At 46.6% G+C, this 16,916-nt stretch overlaps 2 protein-coding genes across 2 annotated transcripts; both read left to right on the plus strand.

Moving 5' to 3' along the window:
• Positions 1–270: 270 nt before the first annotated feature.
• LOC132571985 (olfactory receptor 2D3-like) lies at positions 271–1,209 on the plus strand. Its single transcript, XM_060238777.1, has one exon. The coding sequence runs from the start codon at positions 271–273 to the stop codon at positions 1,207–1,209; it is 939 nt and encodes a 312-aa protein (XP_060094760.1).
• A 5,976-nt stretch (positions 1,210–7,185) lies between these two features.
• On the plus strand, positions 7,186–15,868 carry LOC132571459 (olfactory receptor 2T2-like; the record flags this gene model as incomplete). Its single annotated transcript, XM_060238254.1, has 2 exons — positions 7,186–8,109; positions 15,830–15,868. Coding segments are annotated over exons 1-2 (963 nt in total), but the record flags the coding sequence as incomplete, so codon positions are not given.
• Between the last annotated feature and the right edge of the window lie 1,048 nt (positions 15,869–16,916).

The following is a 16,916-nucleotide window of genomic DNA, read 5'->3' on the forward strand; positions in this document are numbered from 1 at the left end:
CATAGGTCAGTAGGCAGATTCTAAAAAGGGGTAATATATCCATTAAGGTTTTGCATACATTTACAGGTATTTACAGGTATTTGCATGTGATCTGTTCTCCACACTTTTTTTTTTTAAAAAAAAATCATGGTGTATTTGATCAAACTAGTTTCTCTGTGTGGATTGATTCTTCAAAGCAATTTGATTTGGCACTTTCTTTAGCTTTGGCACTTTCTTTAATTTTAACATTTTAGAAAAAGTAAATAACTCCTCATCTCTCTTAGACTAAGGATGGCAGATGATCTTGAATGGGAAAATCAGAGTTCTGTGTCGGAATTCATCCTGTTGGGCTTCTCAAGCCAGCCCCAAATGCAACTGATGCTGTTTGTTGCCTTTCTAGTCCTGTACCTTCTGACCCTGTTGGGCAACAGTCTCATTATCACCCTCATCATGACAGACTCTCGCCTCCACACACCTATGTACTTTCTCTTGGCCAACCTTTCCTTCTTGGATATTAGCTATACCACCACCACAGTGCCCCAGATGTTAATACACCTCCTCTCCAAGAGGAAAACCATTTCTTATGCTCGCTGTGCTGCCCAAATGTACATCTTCCTGTCCTTGGGGATAACCGAGTGTGTCCTCTATGCTGTGATGGCTTATGATAGATATGTTGCCATCTGTTACCCATTGCGTTACACCATCATCATGAGCAGACCTTCCTGTATCAAGCTTGCTGCTGGGTCTTGGACCTGTGGCTTTCTCTTTGCCATGATGCACACTGGCTTCACTATGAGGTTGCCCTACTGTGGCCCAAATGAGATCAACCACTTCTTCTGTGAAGTGCCAGCCATCTTAAAATTGGCCTGTGCAGACACACGGGTCAATGAGATGGTGGACTTTGTGCTAGGTGTGATTCTACTGATGACCCCTCTTTCTTTGATTGTGGTGTCTTACTGTTTAATCTTTGCGGCTGTTTTGAAGATCCGCTCCACTGAAGGCAAGTTCAAGGCATTTTCTACTTGTAGTTCACATATAACTGTTGTGACCCTCTTCTACAGCGCCGCCATGTTCATGTACATGCGCCCAGCCTCCAGCTACAAGCCAGAGAGAGACAAGAAATTTTCACTCTTTTACAATGTGGTATCTGCTTTGTTGAATCCTTTTATCTACAGTCTAAGAAACAAATATGTCAAAGGAGCCCTGGTCAAACTGATCTGTAAAGAATAGCAAGTGTTTCCTTGGGATTATAAATGGGCAGCGTGAAAAATCACAAGTCCCTTATATCTACATTGCACAAACCAGGCACTGTGCATGAAGATGAGGGTCAGCAATTGTCTGGCTTTTGTTATATGACCTCTTCAAAACTGTTATATGACCTTTTGTTATATGACCTCTTCAAACTGGGTGTGGCAGCATAGAAAATATATGCATTGGCAAAGTTCCCTGACTGCCATGCACAGAATTCTTAAGATAATTGATAAGAATTTTAAAGGCACCTTGCAAATGTTATGAATAAAGTGATGCTCATACATTATTCAGGCATGTATAACTGGTAACTAACTGTGAAAAAAAGAGGTCAGTAAAATAAAAACACAAGACAGTTAAAGAACATCGGTGTTTGTACCTTTCGTTTTTTGAACTAACTTGTGTAATTGTGCAGTTCTATTGTATGTAGAAGAGCTTGAAGTGCTACTATTACTAGAACATTATGCTTATTTATTTTTTTAAAGTAAATGGGAAAGTGGGGTGTTGGTATGTAAGTTCATTCATATTACAATGCAGAAAATAAATGCTAGAAATTTTACAGAGCTTGGACACTTTTAGAAAGAACAAAAAGTATGCTCATGCTATTTAAGCATATGCAGAACAAAAAAGTGAGAAGACCCATTTTTTAAATGGACTATATTTAATATAGATCAACTTTATATAGCATTTGAATTACAGGTATAAAAACTACGAAACTGACAGCAGTATTGCTTAAGGAAAATAGCCAAATGCTGTGGAGCTGAAATTAATTAATAAACTTGACCATGTCAATATGGACTATAAATAGGTGTGCCAAACCCTCCCCCACCCCAGTGGGGATGGGAGTCTCTTGCTGCCAGGTCCCACCTCTCTGCCACCACTGGTGAATTACTTCTCTGCTGCCAGATCCACTTCTGCACCGTTGGTGAATTACCTCCCCCTCCAAAAAGGGAGGAATGGCCAGCATTTCAGCAACATGCCTATGTGACCTGGAAGTGATGTAGGCACATGAGGGACACTGATAGCAAAACTCTGGTTTGGGACAAAAACTCTATGGTAGAAACTAATTCAACCATAGATGCTAATTCAACCATAGAGTTTGCCCCCAAACCAGAGCATTTCCCTCCAATGACCCTGATATGCCTACATCACTTCTGGGTAATGCAAGTGCATCACTGAAATGCTGGGCATTCCCCCTAGCTGCTGGTAAGTCCCCCATGCCCTGCCAGCGGCTCGGAGGGATCTGGCAGCCCTTACTATAAAAGGACATTTTCTTCCAGTGGGATGTGTTTGTAATTATGTTTAAATGCTGTATCAGTCAGACTAAGCTTTTATTGATATTCACATTAGTTCTTATTTCATTAAACGTGAACTAGAGAGGCCTTCTATATGGAGAAGAATTAGCAAGACACAACCATCCTGGTGTTTTTGGGAGCTTCCCTGTAGTATCTGGTCTACCACTGCTGACGGAGAATGCTCAACTGGATCTGCTGGGGCAGCTCTTGTATTCTTCAGTAAATGGCAGTCTGGGCATAAAATGATATCTATATGTCTTCTGGGCAGGCCTGTAGCTTTGAGGGGGCCTGTGGGGGCACAGCCCCCCAACTTCTGGCCAAGGCCCCCTGACTCCGGGGCCCCAAGGAGCCTCAGGGGCCCCAGCAATGTTGACGGAAGCTGCCACCAGCCCCATGAGCAATTTGTGTGGTGCAGAATTCGCTTGTCTTTCTAAGCTGGCCACGCGCGCTTTCTCCAGTGGGGGTCTGGCTGAGGAGAAGAGGCACCGGCTTGCTTGCTTGCACCCTGTACAGATTTTGGGTTGGGCCACTGTAAGGGTAGAGTTTAAGAACTTTAAGGGCAAGCTGGACATTCTCGTGGTCAAACGCCAGCTCACCACATTACTGGGGCTGGCCTGGTTTCGACTGCTGGGTATTCAAATAGTGGGGGTGCAGCAGATGCGAATGCAAAATTTCGAGCACATGTGCCGAGAATTCCTGGAAGTGTTTGATGGGTCCCTGGGGTGCTACAAGGGCCACCAATCACCTTATCCCTCGATCCCCACATGAGACCGATAAGGCTGAAGGCCAGGCGAGTTCCGTTCGCTCTTAAACCAAAAAGAGAAGCGGAGTTGGACCGTCTCACGGCCCAGGGAGTGCTAGAACTGGTATCCTATGCTGCATGGGAAACACCTATAGTCACTCCAGTGAAGCCGAATGGAGATGTGCGCATATGCGCTGATTACAAGTGCACAATAAATAAGGCACTTCAGGACAACCCATACCCTGTTCCGGTGGTCACCCACATACTGGCAGCCCTAGCAGGCTCTAAGGTTTTTGGGAAACTGGACTTGGCCCAGGCGTACCAGCAACTCCCGGTGGACGCCGAGACAGCAGAAGCCCAGACCATTGTGACTCACAGGGGAGCTTTCCGGGTGCAGCAGTTGCAATTTGGGGTTAGTGTGGCTCCGGGGATAATGGATGCTCTTCTCAAAGGGATCCCCGGAGTGCAACCGTTTTTTGATGACGTTTTGATTGCCGCCCCGGACGCTGAGGAGTTCAGCAGCCGTCTGCGCGAGGTACTCCGCCGTTTCCAGGCGGTGGGACTTAAAGTAAAGCGGGAGAAGTGTTCCCTCGGGGTGTCGAGGGTAAAGTTCTTGGGGTTTGCAGTAGACGCCGTGGGAATCCACCCGACAGCCGACAAGACCAGGGCTATTGTCCACGCCCCAGCCCCCACGTGCAAGATGGAGTTACAAAGTTTCTTGGGATTATTAAATTTTTATCATTCATTTTTGCCCCACAAAGCGACCATCACAGAACCCCTTCATAGGCTCCTCAATAAAAACGCCCCGTGGGTCTGGGAAAAGAAGCAGGCCGCCGCTTTTCAGGCAGTCAAGGACCTCCTAGTTTCCAATTATGTGCTCCACCATTTTGACGAATCCTTACCAGTGATTCTGGCTTTCAATGCTTTCCCGTACGGGGTGGGCGCCATTCTGGGGCACCAATTCCCAGACGGGAGGGAGGTTCCCATGGCCTATTATTTGAGGACCCTGACCCCTGCGGAGCACAACTATGCCCAGATGGACAAGGAGGCCTTGGCAATAGTGGTGGGTGTGCATAAATTCAACAACTACCTGTATGGTAGGCGTTTCACGATTGCTATGGACCATAAGCTGCTACTGGACCTCCTTGCCCCAGACCGCCAGACACTGCAAATTCTGTCACAGCACATCATGCGGTGGAACCAGTTCCTCAATTCGTACACATATGCCCTGGTCCACCACCCTGGCAAAGCTATGGGACACGCGGACGCCCTCAGCCGCCTGCTGCTGCCCTCTATGGACCCGGATCCCACCCCCGCCCACCATGTGATGCTCATAGAGACTCTACCAGAGAGGCCCCTCCACGCCGCTGAGGTAGCTAGGGCCACAGGTAGAGACCTCATCCTTGCACGCGTTTTAGACTGGGTGGGAAGGGGCAAACTGGACGCAGAATTCAGGGCATTCGCATCACGCAGAGAAGAACTGTCCATGCACAAGGGGTGCCTTCTCTGGGGTAGCAGGGTGGTGGTCCCCCCCCCATTGCAAAAGCAAGTGCTGGAAGCCCTACACGAAACACACCCAGGGATAGTGCACATGAAGGCCCTGGCACGTAGCTATGTATGGTGGCCGGGGATGGATGAGGAGAAAGAAGGGTGGGTTCGAAGGTGCCAACCCTGCCAAGAGTCCCAACCTGTTCCGCCCCTGTCCACTGCTGGGAGTCCAACAGGAGGCCATGGTCCTGGTTACACCTAGCCTTTATGGGGCCATACCAGGGCCAGATATTCTTTATCTCAGTCGATGCATACACCAAGTGGTTGGAAATGATTCCCGTAGCTTCAACCTCCTCCATGGCAGCAGTCAGAGCCTTGCAAAGGGTCTTTTGCACTCATGGGATTCCCGAGACCCTCATCACAGACAATGGGACCGCTTTCACCTCCCGGGAATTCCAGGAGTTCTTGAATCGGTACCTCATCCAGCAGGTGAAGGTGAAGCAAGTTGCAACCCTGGGGCAGGTAGTGTAAAATCCGATGGAAGCCCCACGGAGGAGCATGAGAGTGGCATAAGGCTAGTGGGGAATCAGTCTCTGTGTATGGAACACAGAGGAATACCGATAGGGATGGGCGACTTCACTGGGGAGTTATTCCAAAGTGACAAGGAGTCCTCATCACTTCTAGCCCTCCACAGAATTTCCAGTGGTGATTCATGGAGAGCGACTTCTGATCATGACCATAATGATGCCCCGGGGTTGCAACTTGCTTCACCTTTTTCATGCAGCAAACAGAAATCAGTTTTTAGAGGATCTTGTTTGATGAATAAAAATAGCAGAGCAAGTTGTAGCCTCGGGGCAGATGGTGTGAAATTCTACAGAAGTCCCGCGGAGAAGAGGAGAGTGAGAGCAGCATAAGGCTAGTGGGGAATTGGTCAGAGTGATGAATGATGAGTGGCTGAGTGATGAGTGATGAGCCAGTTTGGCTTGGAGTGCTTGGTATCAGTGTTCCTTCTAAACTGAATTAGTGTAGCTAGCTTACACTTTTTAAAGCTTCTGGCTCACACATTTTTGCCTTAGATCAGGAAAAATGGCCCCAGAGCTAACTAATTTATGCAGTAGCTCACAACTTTAATGTCAGTAGCTCACAAAGTAGAATTTTTGCTCACAAGACTCTACACCTTAGAGGGAGTATTGCTTAGTATACTACTAGCATTGCAAAAAGTGCAAAAAAAGTGCAGAAAAGGGCAAGTAGAATGATTAAAGGGTTGGAACACTTTCCCTATGAAGAAAAGTTAAAACTCTTGAGTCTCTTTAGCTTGGAGAAGCGTCGACTGAGGGGTGACATGATAGAGGTTTACAAGATTATGCATGAGATAGAGAAGGTAGAGAAAGAAGTACTTTTCTCCCTTTCTCACAATACAAGAACTTGTGGACATTCAATGAAATTGCTGAGCAGTCAGGTTAGAACTGATAAAAGGAAGCACTTCTTCACCCAAAGGGTGATTAACATATGGAATTCACTGCCACAGGAAGTGGTGGTGGCTACAAGCATAAACAGCTTCAAGAGGGGAATGGATAAGCATATGGAGCAGAGGTCCATCAGTGGCTATTAGCCATAGCTTATTGTTGGAACTCTCTGTCTGGGGCACTAATGCTCTGTATTCTTGGTGCTTGGGGGCGGGGGGACACAGTGGGAGGGCTTCTAGTGTCCTGGCCTCACTGGTGGACCTCCTGATGGCACTTGGTTTTTTTGGCCACTGTGTGACACAGAGTGTTGGACTGGATAGGCCATTGGCCTGATCCAACATGGCTTCTCTTATGTTCTTATGTACTAAGTGTGATCTCAGTGAGACCAAACAACATTAGGACTGTACTCAGTTTTGCTTTGTTGCTTTTGTATCTTCATTTACATATATATAAATTGCTTTAGCTTCACTAGTTAAATATGAATAAAAGTTTTAGGAGTCAGTATCAAAGTCCCCAAAGAAAGCCATACCTCAGAATATCCCCCCCCCCCAGAGATCAGAGACTTTGAGCTCCCTGGATGATGCAAACAGCAGCCACAATGTTGAAAAAAAAACCCTAATTAGTTGTATCACAGCATATTTAATGGAAGGATGTTCCAACCACTGCTTGGTTTGTGGGCACAATGCTGAGCATCAGAGCAAAATATCAGAGGGTTTCAGTAAGACTTAACTTCAAAGGTAATAACAAGGTCTTCAGATCTTAAAGAATATTTAGATTTCTTTTTAAAAATTCTATTTTTAATGTGGACCAAGGGGGCCTATTGAATTGGCCTCATGACAAACGTCATTATGAAACTGTAAGCAAGATGTTGTATCGTTTAATACAATTGTTTAATAATTTCCCCCCCACAGATTTCCCTTTCTGTTTCAATATCCAGCCTTCCTTTTGTGCCTTCTGGTGAAATGAAATGGACAAGATGAACAGGACATTATGGACTGAGTTTGTTTTCCTTGGGTTACTGAACCACACAACAACCCACACAATTTTCTTTGGTGCTCTTCTAGTTGCCTTCCTTATTGCCTTGTTTGGAAATTGTCTCTTTCTTTTGCTGATCCAAGCAGGTTCTGCTTTTCAGACCCCCATGTATTTCTTCCTCAGTCAGTTGTCCTTCATAGACATTTGTCAGATCTTCACCATTGTTCCTAAAATGTCAATGGACTTCTTAAATAAGAAGAATGTCATTTCATTGGCTGGATGTGGCATCCAGATATTCTTCACAATGACCATGGGAGGGGGAGAATGTCTCTTGCTGACTGTGATGTCCTATGACAGGTATGTGGCAATATGCAAACCCTTGCAATATCCTGTACTCATGACCAGGAGGATCTGCCTAGTCTTGTCATCAGGAGTCTGGATTGGTGCCTCTTTCCATGCTCTGATACACACCATTTTTGTCATCCATCTACCTTTCTGTAAGTCAAATGTCATCAATCAGTTTTTCTGCACAGTTCCCAGTGTGCTGAAGTTGTCCTGTTCTGAGACATCCACCTATGAGAAGGGATTATTCCTCGCAGGTATTGTGATTCTTCTTAGTCCTTTCTCAGTCATTCTGGCTTCCTATATTTCCATTCTTTTGACAGTCCTGGGAATGCAGTCAATTGAAGGAAGGCGCAAGGCATTTGGCACCTGCATATCCCACTTGTGTGTTGTAGGGATCTTCTACGGAGCAGCCAGTTTTAACTATATGAGACCTGGGTCATACAGAACACCACAACAGGATAAGATTGTCTCAGTGTTTTGTGACACTGTGACCCCTATGCTGAACCCCCTGATCTATAGTCTAAGAAACAGAGATGTTTTAGCAGTACTGAAAAAATCGCTTGGAAAATGCAGTTGATATACATGAAGGACAGCAAGACCTAGATTTGTGATAAATTTAAAGGCTGTTAATTCAAAGGCTAAATATTCAGTTTTAGGCAGCCTCAAGAGTATCAGATTTAAGACAAAGTAGATCTCTGCTCCTTTAAACTTCTGTTTTCTGCCTTCAATAATCATCCACTGTTCAGTCAATGTAATATGCATGCTGTTTTATCATCTCTGTGAGCTTCCTATAATAGCAGAAGAATTTAGGCATGTAATATCAGACCATCTCCTTTTCCTTCCTTTGAGGTGATATTCTATGGTAGCATTTGTAGAGCTTAGTTTTGAGTGCTATAGAATAGCAGGTTCCCTAATGTTAGATAAAATGTCTGTTTTTCTGTCAGGACACTGAGGCTGATTCCACACTCACCTTTCTCCAGGGCAGGCTTATGTTTCTGGGAGGAGCAAACTGGTGATTTCGCACCAGTTGCTCCCCGCCAGCATTTTGCGCAGGGTAAACCTGCTATTTGCCCAGCTGCAATGTAAATGTGTTTTTTCAGGTTTACACTGCAGCGGGGCAAATTGCTGATTTGCCCCGCGCAAAATGCCAGCGCTGAACAACTGGTGCGAAATCGCCAGTTTGCTCTGCCCAGAAATAGAAGCCTGCCCCAGAGAAAGGTGAGTGCAGAATCAGCCCGAGTCAGCAAGGCTGACAAGAAGGATTTATTTTTAAGTTGTCAGAACAGGTTACAAATAAAGTAACATTACAACTCAGGCTATGATAAAATGTTATCTTCTTCCCAAATTACAGTGTATAAGAATAGTGTATACAAATTAACATAATAATTCACAATGACTTTACAGCCAATTTCTCAGTGACTTAAAGGAATTATATGAATCTGATTAGACCCACTGGTATGCAGGACTTCTAATTTACCTGGTCTGTTTTACCCAGGAGACAGACTTTTTTTTTTGTAATTTCACCTGATTTTTTTCTTCCTACGAGTGAGACACCAAACTAACATATCTGCTCACTCCCAGAGACAGATCTTAAATCCACATGTCTGCTTTTCTCAAATCTCACACTATAAACTGCTAACTTACAGCTCTTCACCTAAACATTCTATCAGCTCTTTGCTTGGATGTTGCAACCACAATCAAATCATCTCAGACATACAGAATATGATTGGTTGCTTTAAAGTTCAGGGTCAACAGGCCCTCCTCCATCACAGGCCCCAGAAATTGGTATTTGTTGAAATAGTAGAGGTTTTGCCATAGCTGGTTATTAGGGTTACTTTGTGCATGAGCCCCATCTCAGTGTCCAAGAGAGACCAAGTGATGTTGGATCTGAAAAAGGGTAACTTAATCAAGCCGAGCTAATCAAGGAATTTCTTGAGTTCTGCAACAGGGTTAGGAAACCAAGGCACTAGATTCTGTTCTTCTCTCTCCCAAGTAGCCCTGCCTGGGTTCTCCGTCCTTCACCAGGGTTCTCCGTCCTTCACCAGACTAGCGGGCGGGGGGGAGGGGTGGCCTTTTTTATACGTGAGGATTGCTCCTTCAGGGTGCTTCCGCCGCCAAAGATCAAGGGTGTGGAGTATGTGGGCCTGGTGTGGGACATTGGGGAGAGTTTGGCAATCTGGCTGGTGTACCGTCTGCCTAACGCACCAGCCAGTGCCTTACCATCCCTGATGGAGGCTGTAGCAGGCTGGGCATTGGAGCATCCTCAATTTATAGTCCTGGGTGACTTCAACGTCCATGGTGAGGATGCGGCTTCCACTCGGGCGACGGACCTAGTGCTTTCCATGGCAGCACTAGGACTCTCCTAATATATAACAGCACCCACGCTTCGGGCTGGGCACACACTAGACCTTATCTTTGCAGCGGGAGTTGTAGTGGATCAGATTTCTGCCGAGGCAGTGCCATGGTCTGACCACCAGGCCTTGAAGGCTCATGTGAACATCCCACCCCTTTCCCGTTTAGGCGGTGAGCAAGTTTTAGCTTGCTCGCGTAGCCAGATGGACCCTCTGCAGCTTCAAATGGCCATGCGGGATCCCTGGCCCTCTGGCGACTCGCTGGATGAGCTAGTGGAGATCTGGAATAGCCAACCCTCCACAGCCATCGATGAGATCGCTCCCCGACGTCCTCTTCATCCTCGTTCACGATCCGCTCCATGGTATACCATGGAGTTGCGATCAATGAAACAGCGATTAAGACGACTAGAGAGACGATGGCGACATACTCGCGATGAAGCTACGAGAACATCCTATAGGTAATTTATGCAGACCTATGAGATGGCAGTTCAGGCTGTAAAAAAGACTTATTTTGCATCCAGAATTGCATCTGCGACCTCGCGCCCAGAACAATTGTTTAGTATAATTCAGTCACTAACAACTCTATCACAGGGTAAACAAAATATTAGAGAACTGGAAATAGGCTGTGAGGCATTTGCGAGTTTTTTCGCAGATAAGGTCTCGTCGCTCCAATGTGACCTTCCCGCCATAGTTGATACAGTGAAAGAACTTGGGGCACCGAGCGCGTCTTCTGGTCCAATTCTGGATTCCTTCAGTCCACTCAGCCTGGAGGAAGTCAACAGGATCCTTTTGGCTGTACGCCGTACAACTTGTAGGTTGGATCAGTGCCCGTCATGGCTTATAAAAGCTAGCCAGACGTGGCTACGTGAACCACTACAAGGTATTGTCAACAGATCCCTGGTAGAAGGGAACTTTTCCACACCTCTTAAAGAGGCAGTGGTCCGCCCCCTCTTAAAAAAACCATCTGCAAATCCGGCCGAATTGGCAAATTATCGGCCGGTATCAAACCTTCCTTTTTTGGGTAAGGTTATAGAGCGGGCGGTGGCAACTCAGCTACAGGGATTCCTGGAGGACACTTCCGCACTGGATCTATTCCAGTCCGGCTCTCGACCAGGTCACGGGACGGAGACGGTTCTGGTCGCCCTCATAGATGACCTCATGCAACATCTGGACCAGGGTGGCTCAGCGGTGCTGTTGTTATTAGATCTGTCAGCTGCTTTTGATACGGTTGACCATCAGCTACTGACTAGCTGCCTTGCCGATGTGGGGATTCAGGGGTTCGCCTTACAGTGGTTGACCTCCTTTCTCCAAGATCGGGGACAAAGGGTGGTGATAGGGGAGGAAGTATCCCAGATGCACTCTCTCATCTGTGGGGTGCCACAGGGAGTGGTCCTATCCCCGATGATATTTAACATCTATATGCGCCCCCTTGCCCAGATTGTCAGGAGGTATGGACTGGGTTGTCATCAATATGCACCCAGCTCTATCTATTGATGGGCGGCCAGTCCAACTGTACCCCGGAAAATCTAGACCTTGCTCTTCAAGCCGTGGCTTCTTGGCTCAGGCCGAGCCGGCTGAAGCTGAATCCAATGAAGACGGAGGTTCTCTGAGTCGGGGTGACCCGGAAAGGGAGGTTTGTCTGCCGGCTCTTGACAGGGTGCCATTAATACCGGCCCCTAAGGTCAAGAGCTTGGGCATGATCCTTAAGTCCTCCCTCACAATGGAGGCCCAAGTAGCAGCCACTGTTAGATCCGCCTTTTTCACCTTTGGTGGGTGCGGCAGCTGGCCCCGTTCCTGGAGCACAATGACTTAGCAATGGTGATCCATGCCACGGTCACCTCAAGAATAGATCACTGTAATGCTCTCTACATGGGGCTACCCTTGACGCTAACCCGGAGACCACAGCTAGTGCAGAACGCTGTGGCACGACTGTTAATGAGACTCCCTCGATGGGAGCACATTCAGCCGGTGCTGAAAGAGCTGCACTGGCTTCCTGTTGTGTTCTGAGTTCGTTTCAAGGTGTTGGTACTGACCTTTAAAGCCCTTTATGGTAGGGACCTGTCTATCTGCGGGACCTCCTTTCTCCGTATATTCCCCAGAAAGCACTGTGCTCAGGGACGAAAAATCTAATGTCCATCCCAGGACCAAAAGAAGCCAGGTTGCATATGACACAAACCAGGGCTTTCTCGGTGGCAGCGCCAGAACTCTGGAACGCTCTCCCAGAGACCATAAGGGCCTTGCAGGATCTGCCTACGTTCCGCAGGGCCCGTAAGACCGAATTGTTTCGATAGGCCTTCGATATCTAACTGAGAGAGAGCTGCCACTGGACATCATATAGAGCACCAAGTAGAGTACTGGTGGTCACTACCGAATTTTTAGAACCGCCTATATTGTACTGTATTAACACAGCACCATGAAATGGTTTTAAATAATTTAAATATGTAATTATGTTTTATATGTTTTATTGGTTTTAATGGTAGTAATGTAATATTGTGAGCCGCCCTGAGTCCACTTGAGGAGAGGGCGGGATATAAGCTTAATGTAATAAATAAATAATAAATAAATAAATTCTCAATATTGGGTGTCTGCCTACTTTCAAAATAACTTCATTTAAAAGGCAAAACCCATGAAGAAAGTAGAAAACCAGCTGCGGAATGGGGGCTAACTTCTTGTGCTGTGTGCTATATGCATGACTACCTGCTTGCTAGGCAAAAGATATGGGTGCATGCTCAATGCAATAGCTCCTGGGTTTCAGGGACTAAGCTCATAACCTTGAGATTAAAATTGCAAACTTGCCAAATGTGGTCAAGCATAGTGGCAGTCATTGCAAAAGTTCTTACGGTGCTATCCTAAGAGTTACGCCCTGCTAAGCACATTGATCAATACCTGAAGCTCAATCAATAGCATTGTGCCCCCTTGCTTTTGCATTCTTTAATATTTTTCAGTAGCTATGTCAGTATTGTTTGGGAACGTGCTAGCTTCACTAGATTTTGTCTATAATGAAGGAAAAGCCTTGATATGAAAAAACCCAACAAGGCTTCTCTAAAGGGAACTCCTGCCTTGCCGGTTCTTTGGAATTCTTTTTGATAGTGTCAGTGAGAAAACTAACATTGATCCCAGGCATAATATTTGGATTTTTAAAAAAAAGCTTTTGACAAAGTCAGTCATAAAAGTCTTTTGAGTGGTCCCTTGGGTAACAGACTCATGGATCATGGAGAAATGCACAGATATTTTAACCCATAAATGAATTTTACCTTGGTTCGTTCTTTAAAACTTTTATCTGTTTTCTTTATTATGGTTATTATACCTGGTCTGATATTCCCCTATGTATTTTTAATTTTAATTGGTTTCTATGAGAAGATATTTATTTGTGCAACTTATTGCATTTTTTTACACAATAAGGATGCAATTCACAAAGTGTATTCATCACACAGAGTCCTTTCTGCCAAATTTTACACAAGCAGCATACCCATTTTTGAGGAAATTAAAATTCTCACTTGCCAAATTAGCAGAAGTAAACAAGAGTTGTGAACGAATGTTTTCTCTATATGTTGTTGAAGGCTTTCATAGCCAGAGTTCATTGGTTGTTGTAGATTTTCCAAGCTGTATGGCTGTCTCTAGCCTTCTGTGTTGTACCTCTGAGGATGCCAGCCACAGTTGCTGGTGAAACGGCAGGTTCTACAATGCCAAGACCATGACCATACAGCCCAGAAAATCCATAACAACCAATAATCTTTCCTCCTTTATAGACCTCCTCAGTGGGAGGTGGTGGTCTATTTTAAAACAAAAATAGTTTGGATCAATAAGAAGTACTATACCATACTTCCTTTATCCTACCACACTGTTCAGTTGATTTTTCTCACATCCAGCTGATATTAGAACCCAGACAATCAACAAAATTACTTTAAATAAAAGAATGGTGTCTAAAGGGCCTATCTGCCTTCATCTGCACACTAGAGGTTTGTTGGAAAATAGACACCTCTCCATCACACATCTTTATACATGAATGTTTTGTGTTTTTCCCATGCCAGGCTTAATAGACCTCTGGGTGTTAGGAGGATTTGGTTTGGATTCATATTACATGGAATTAATGCTGAGAAATCCTTAATAACAGTTTTGTCTTATATAGAGAAGTGATGGAGAAGGAATTGGATCTTTCCTTATCACTTTCCTCTGGTATATCTTATGGTTTGGTGGGATTGGAGACTGATGTCTTAGCTTTTACTTTTACAAAGCAGAGGAGTCACATTTGAAGGGTGGAAGGGACAAAGCCTTGGCCCCGGGCTCTGCGCCCTTATAATCTGCAAGTCAATAGAAGAAAGAAGTGTATGTGTCATGCACCACCTGGACTGGGGGTCATGCCCCTCGAGTGGCCATCGCCTGTCTACCTCCTGGGTTCCCACCCTGGGAGGCGGGGGGGGGGTCTCAGAGTAGGGTGGAGGGCTGAGTTACAGCACCCTGTCATCCCTCTGGCTGGGCCTTAGTTCTCCTCTTCCACCTTTCTCTCTCTCCTTCTGGCTATATGAGGCTTGCTCAGGCACCAGCTCCATTCCTTTGAATCATCACCGACCACCCCTCACTGGCTGCCCAGCCCTCCTTTGATTCCCCTTCCAGCTCCCATGTCTCCTCCCCCATGGTAACCCTCCAGGCTCCCTTCTTAAGGGAAGACACCCAGCAGCCCCCTCCCTCTCCTGGGGCTTGCTGGGCTGGCTCTGGCAGGTGGGCTAGATGTTTAGGTGTGGTGTGGCAGGCCCTATGGGCCTGCCGCAGTCTGGAGCAAAATGCTCTTGCTGGTTGGACTCCTCCCTTCCTATTCTTCGTGGGGGTGTGAGGGAGCCAGGCAATGCCGGCTCGGATTTGGGGCTGGGCCTGCCTATCCACAGGGCAAGTCCCAGGCCCGGTGTCTTCGGCGGGACCTGCTTCGTCCCCGCCCTCTGGAACAGCCACTCCTCTGACCACAGCGGCGGGCGCTGGCTCCCTGGCCCTCTGGGTGAGTGGGGGAGGGCAGGGCTGTCCATACCATACCAAACCTTTAATGACATAACAGTTGGAAATAAAAATACACAGAATATAAAAATTTAAACATTGGAGATAAAATCAAAATGAAACTGAGCTTACAGATGCATTCATACATTGTCAGATTTAAATTTAAGGATGTCAGCCAAAAATTTTGCCACAGCCTCGCTAACCTCCCCCTCAGTATCATTCAATAAATAATAACAGTGTGGCAGAATAGACAAATCTGGGGAGAAAGAAAGCTTGCAGAATAAATCTTTACGGAGATTATGATAATCTTATGCTTGCAGCCTGCAGCGTAGCTGCTAGGCTGCATGAGCAGAGTTTGCTTCCCTGGATGGGAAGAGTCAGGGGGTGCCCGTTTCGGCGAACAGAGAAAAAGGTCTGCGCTCCTCGTTGGCTCCTTTGTCTTGGCAGATGATTGTTTTTGGTTGGATGTCGGAGTTTGTTGTGGCAATCGACTGGGCAGCGGCGGGTGAAGCGTTGGCTGGAGCATCAGCGTTGGTTGGAGCGTCGGCTGCAGTACTGCGGACTGGCAGCGGCATCGGAGGCGGTGGAGGACGTGGCGTTGTCCTTCTTGTTGGCTGAGTCTGCCTAGGGTTTGGGGTCTGCTGGGGCAGGGGTTGTGGAGCCCAGGGGTTGGTCTTTCCCCTTTTATTTTTTGGGGGTGTGGGCCTGTGGGGCAACCTGGGTGTTTTATTATTGCCCTTGAAGTTGGCAGGTGGCCATATTGGAGAGCCTCCCTCCCCCTTTTTTCCCCCCTTCTGGGGACATTGGTGTGCAGCAGAGCCTTTTCTGGCCATTTTGAGTTCCCTTTCTTGTTCCAGGGGGAAGCCATTTTAGAGTGGAGCTGCAGGAGGCCATTTTATGGTCTTGTGCTTGCTATTTAGATGGCTGGTGGAAAAGGGTCGGGCAAGCCCAAAGGGAAACAGCCAGCGCCTAAGGCACTCAAGGCTCCTGCGAAAAGGCCACCACCATCGTTATCCTCTTCTGATGAGGAGGGTGATATGGTGGTTGATTCCAATATTGCTTGTAGATTGAGAGCATTGGAACTAGGCTTCCCAATCCCCAGGTCCCAGAGGGGGGTCCCCCGGTTTTACAGACTTCCCCCCTCCCCCAGCCAGCTGGCCGGAGGGGGAAGCCCCGCCCCCACAACCATCATGCACTTCCATGAACGATTCCCATAGGAAATGATGGGGAATTGATCCGCGGGTATCAGGGGCTCTGAGGGGGCTGTTTTTTGAGATAGAGGCACCAAATCTTCAGTATAGCATCTAGTGCCTCTCCCCAAAATACCTCCCAAGTTTCAAAATGATTGGACCAGGGGGTCCAATTCTATGAACCCCAAAAGAAGGTGCCCCTATCCTTCATTATTTCCTATGGAAGGAAGGCATTTAAAAAGATGTGCAGTCTCTTTAAATGTGATTTGCTGCATAAATGGCAGACTCAAGTGAATGGATTTGTATGGCAACATCGGAAGCCAAGGCTTAATTTTGCGTCTTGTAGGCGATCTACTTCGAGGGGTGGTTTAGCGGTCCCAGATATCTCCAGATATCATGATGCTATCATCCTCTCCACCTTAATTAAATATTACAGGCCTTCCTATGTGGCAGACTGGAAGCTGATTGAAAACTCCTATCTTAAGACCTCTTCTTTTCAGGAGGAGCTCTGGGGCATCTCTAGACGGGCTAAGTCTTCTTTTTCTTCCAATCCTTTTCTAGCTTCTCTCCTGCAAGTTGGCGCAAACACTGCAACCTGCTAGCCCCCCCCAACTTCCCCCTTAGCCATATTTGTCGGTCAACCCTGGTTTACTCCAGGTTTGAATAAACACTCTTTCACATCATGGAAACAGTTGCGGCTGACCCGCTTTGCTGATGTCCTCTCCAACGGTGTTCTGAAAGATAAAGTGACCTTGGAGGCAAACTCTGAAATTCGACTCCCCTGGTTTGAGTACCTGCAGCTTAAGCATTTATTAGACACTCATCACTTTAGCCTTTCCTTGCGGATTCAT

This window comes from Heteronotia binoei, chromosome 5, assembly GCF_032191835.1.
Source record: "Heteronotia binoei isolate CCM8104 ecotype False Entrance Well chromosome 5, APGP_CSIRO_Hbin_v1, whole genome shotgun sequence".
In the NCBI taxonomy this organism is placed as follows: domain Eukaryota; kingdom Metazoa; phylum Chordata; class Lepidosauria; order Squamata; family Gekkonidae; genus Heteronotia; species Heteronotia binoei.

Bases quoted from the DNA above. Each gene is read 5' to 3' on its own strand.
- LOC132571985 (XM_060238777.1), top strand. From the start codon at position 271: ATGGCAGATGATCTTGAATGGGAAAATCAGAGTTCTGTGTCGGAATTC.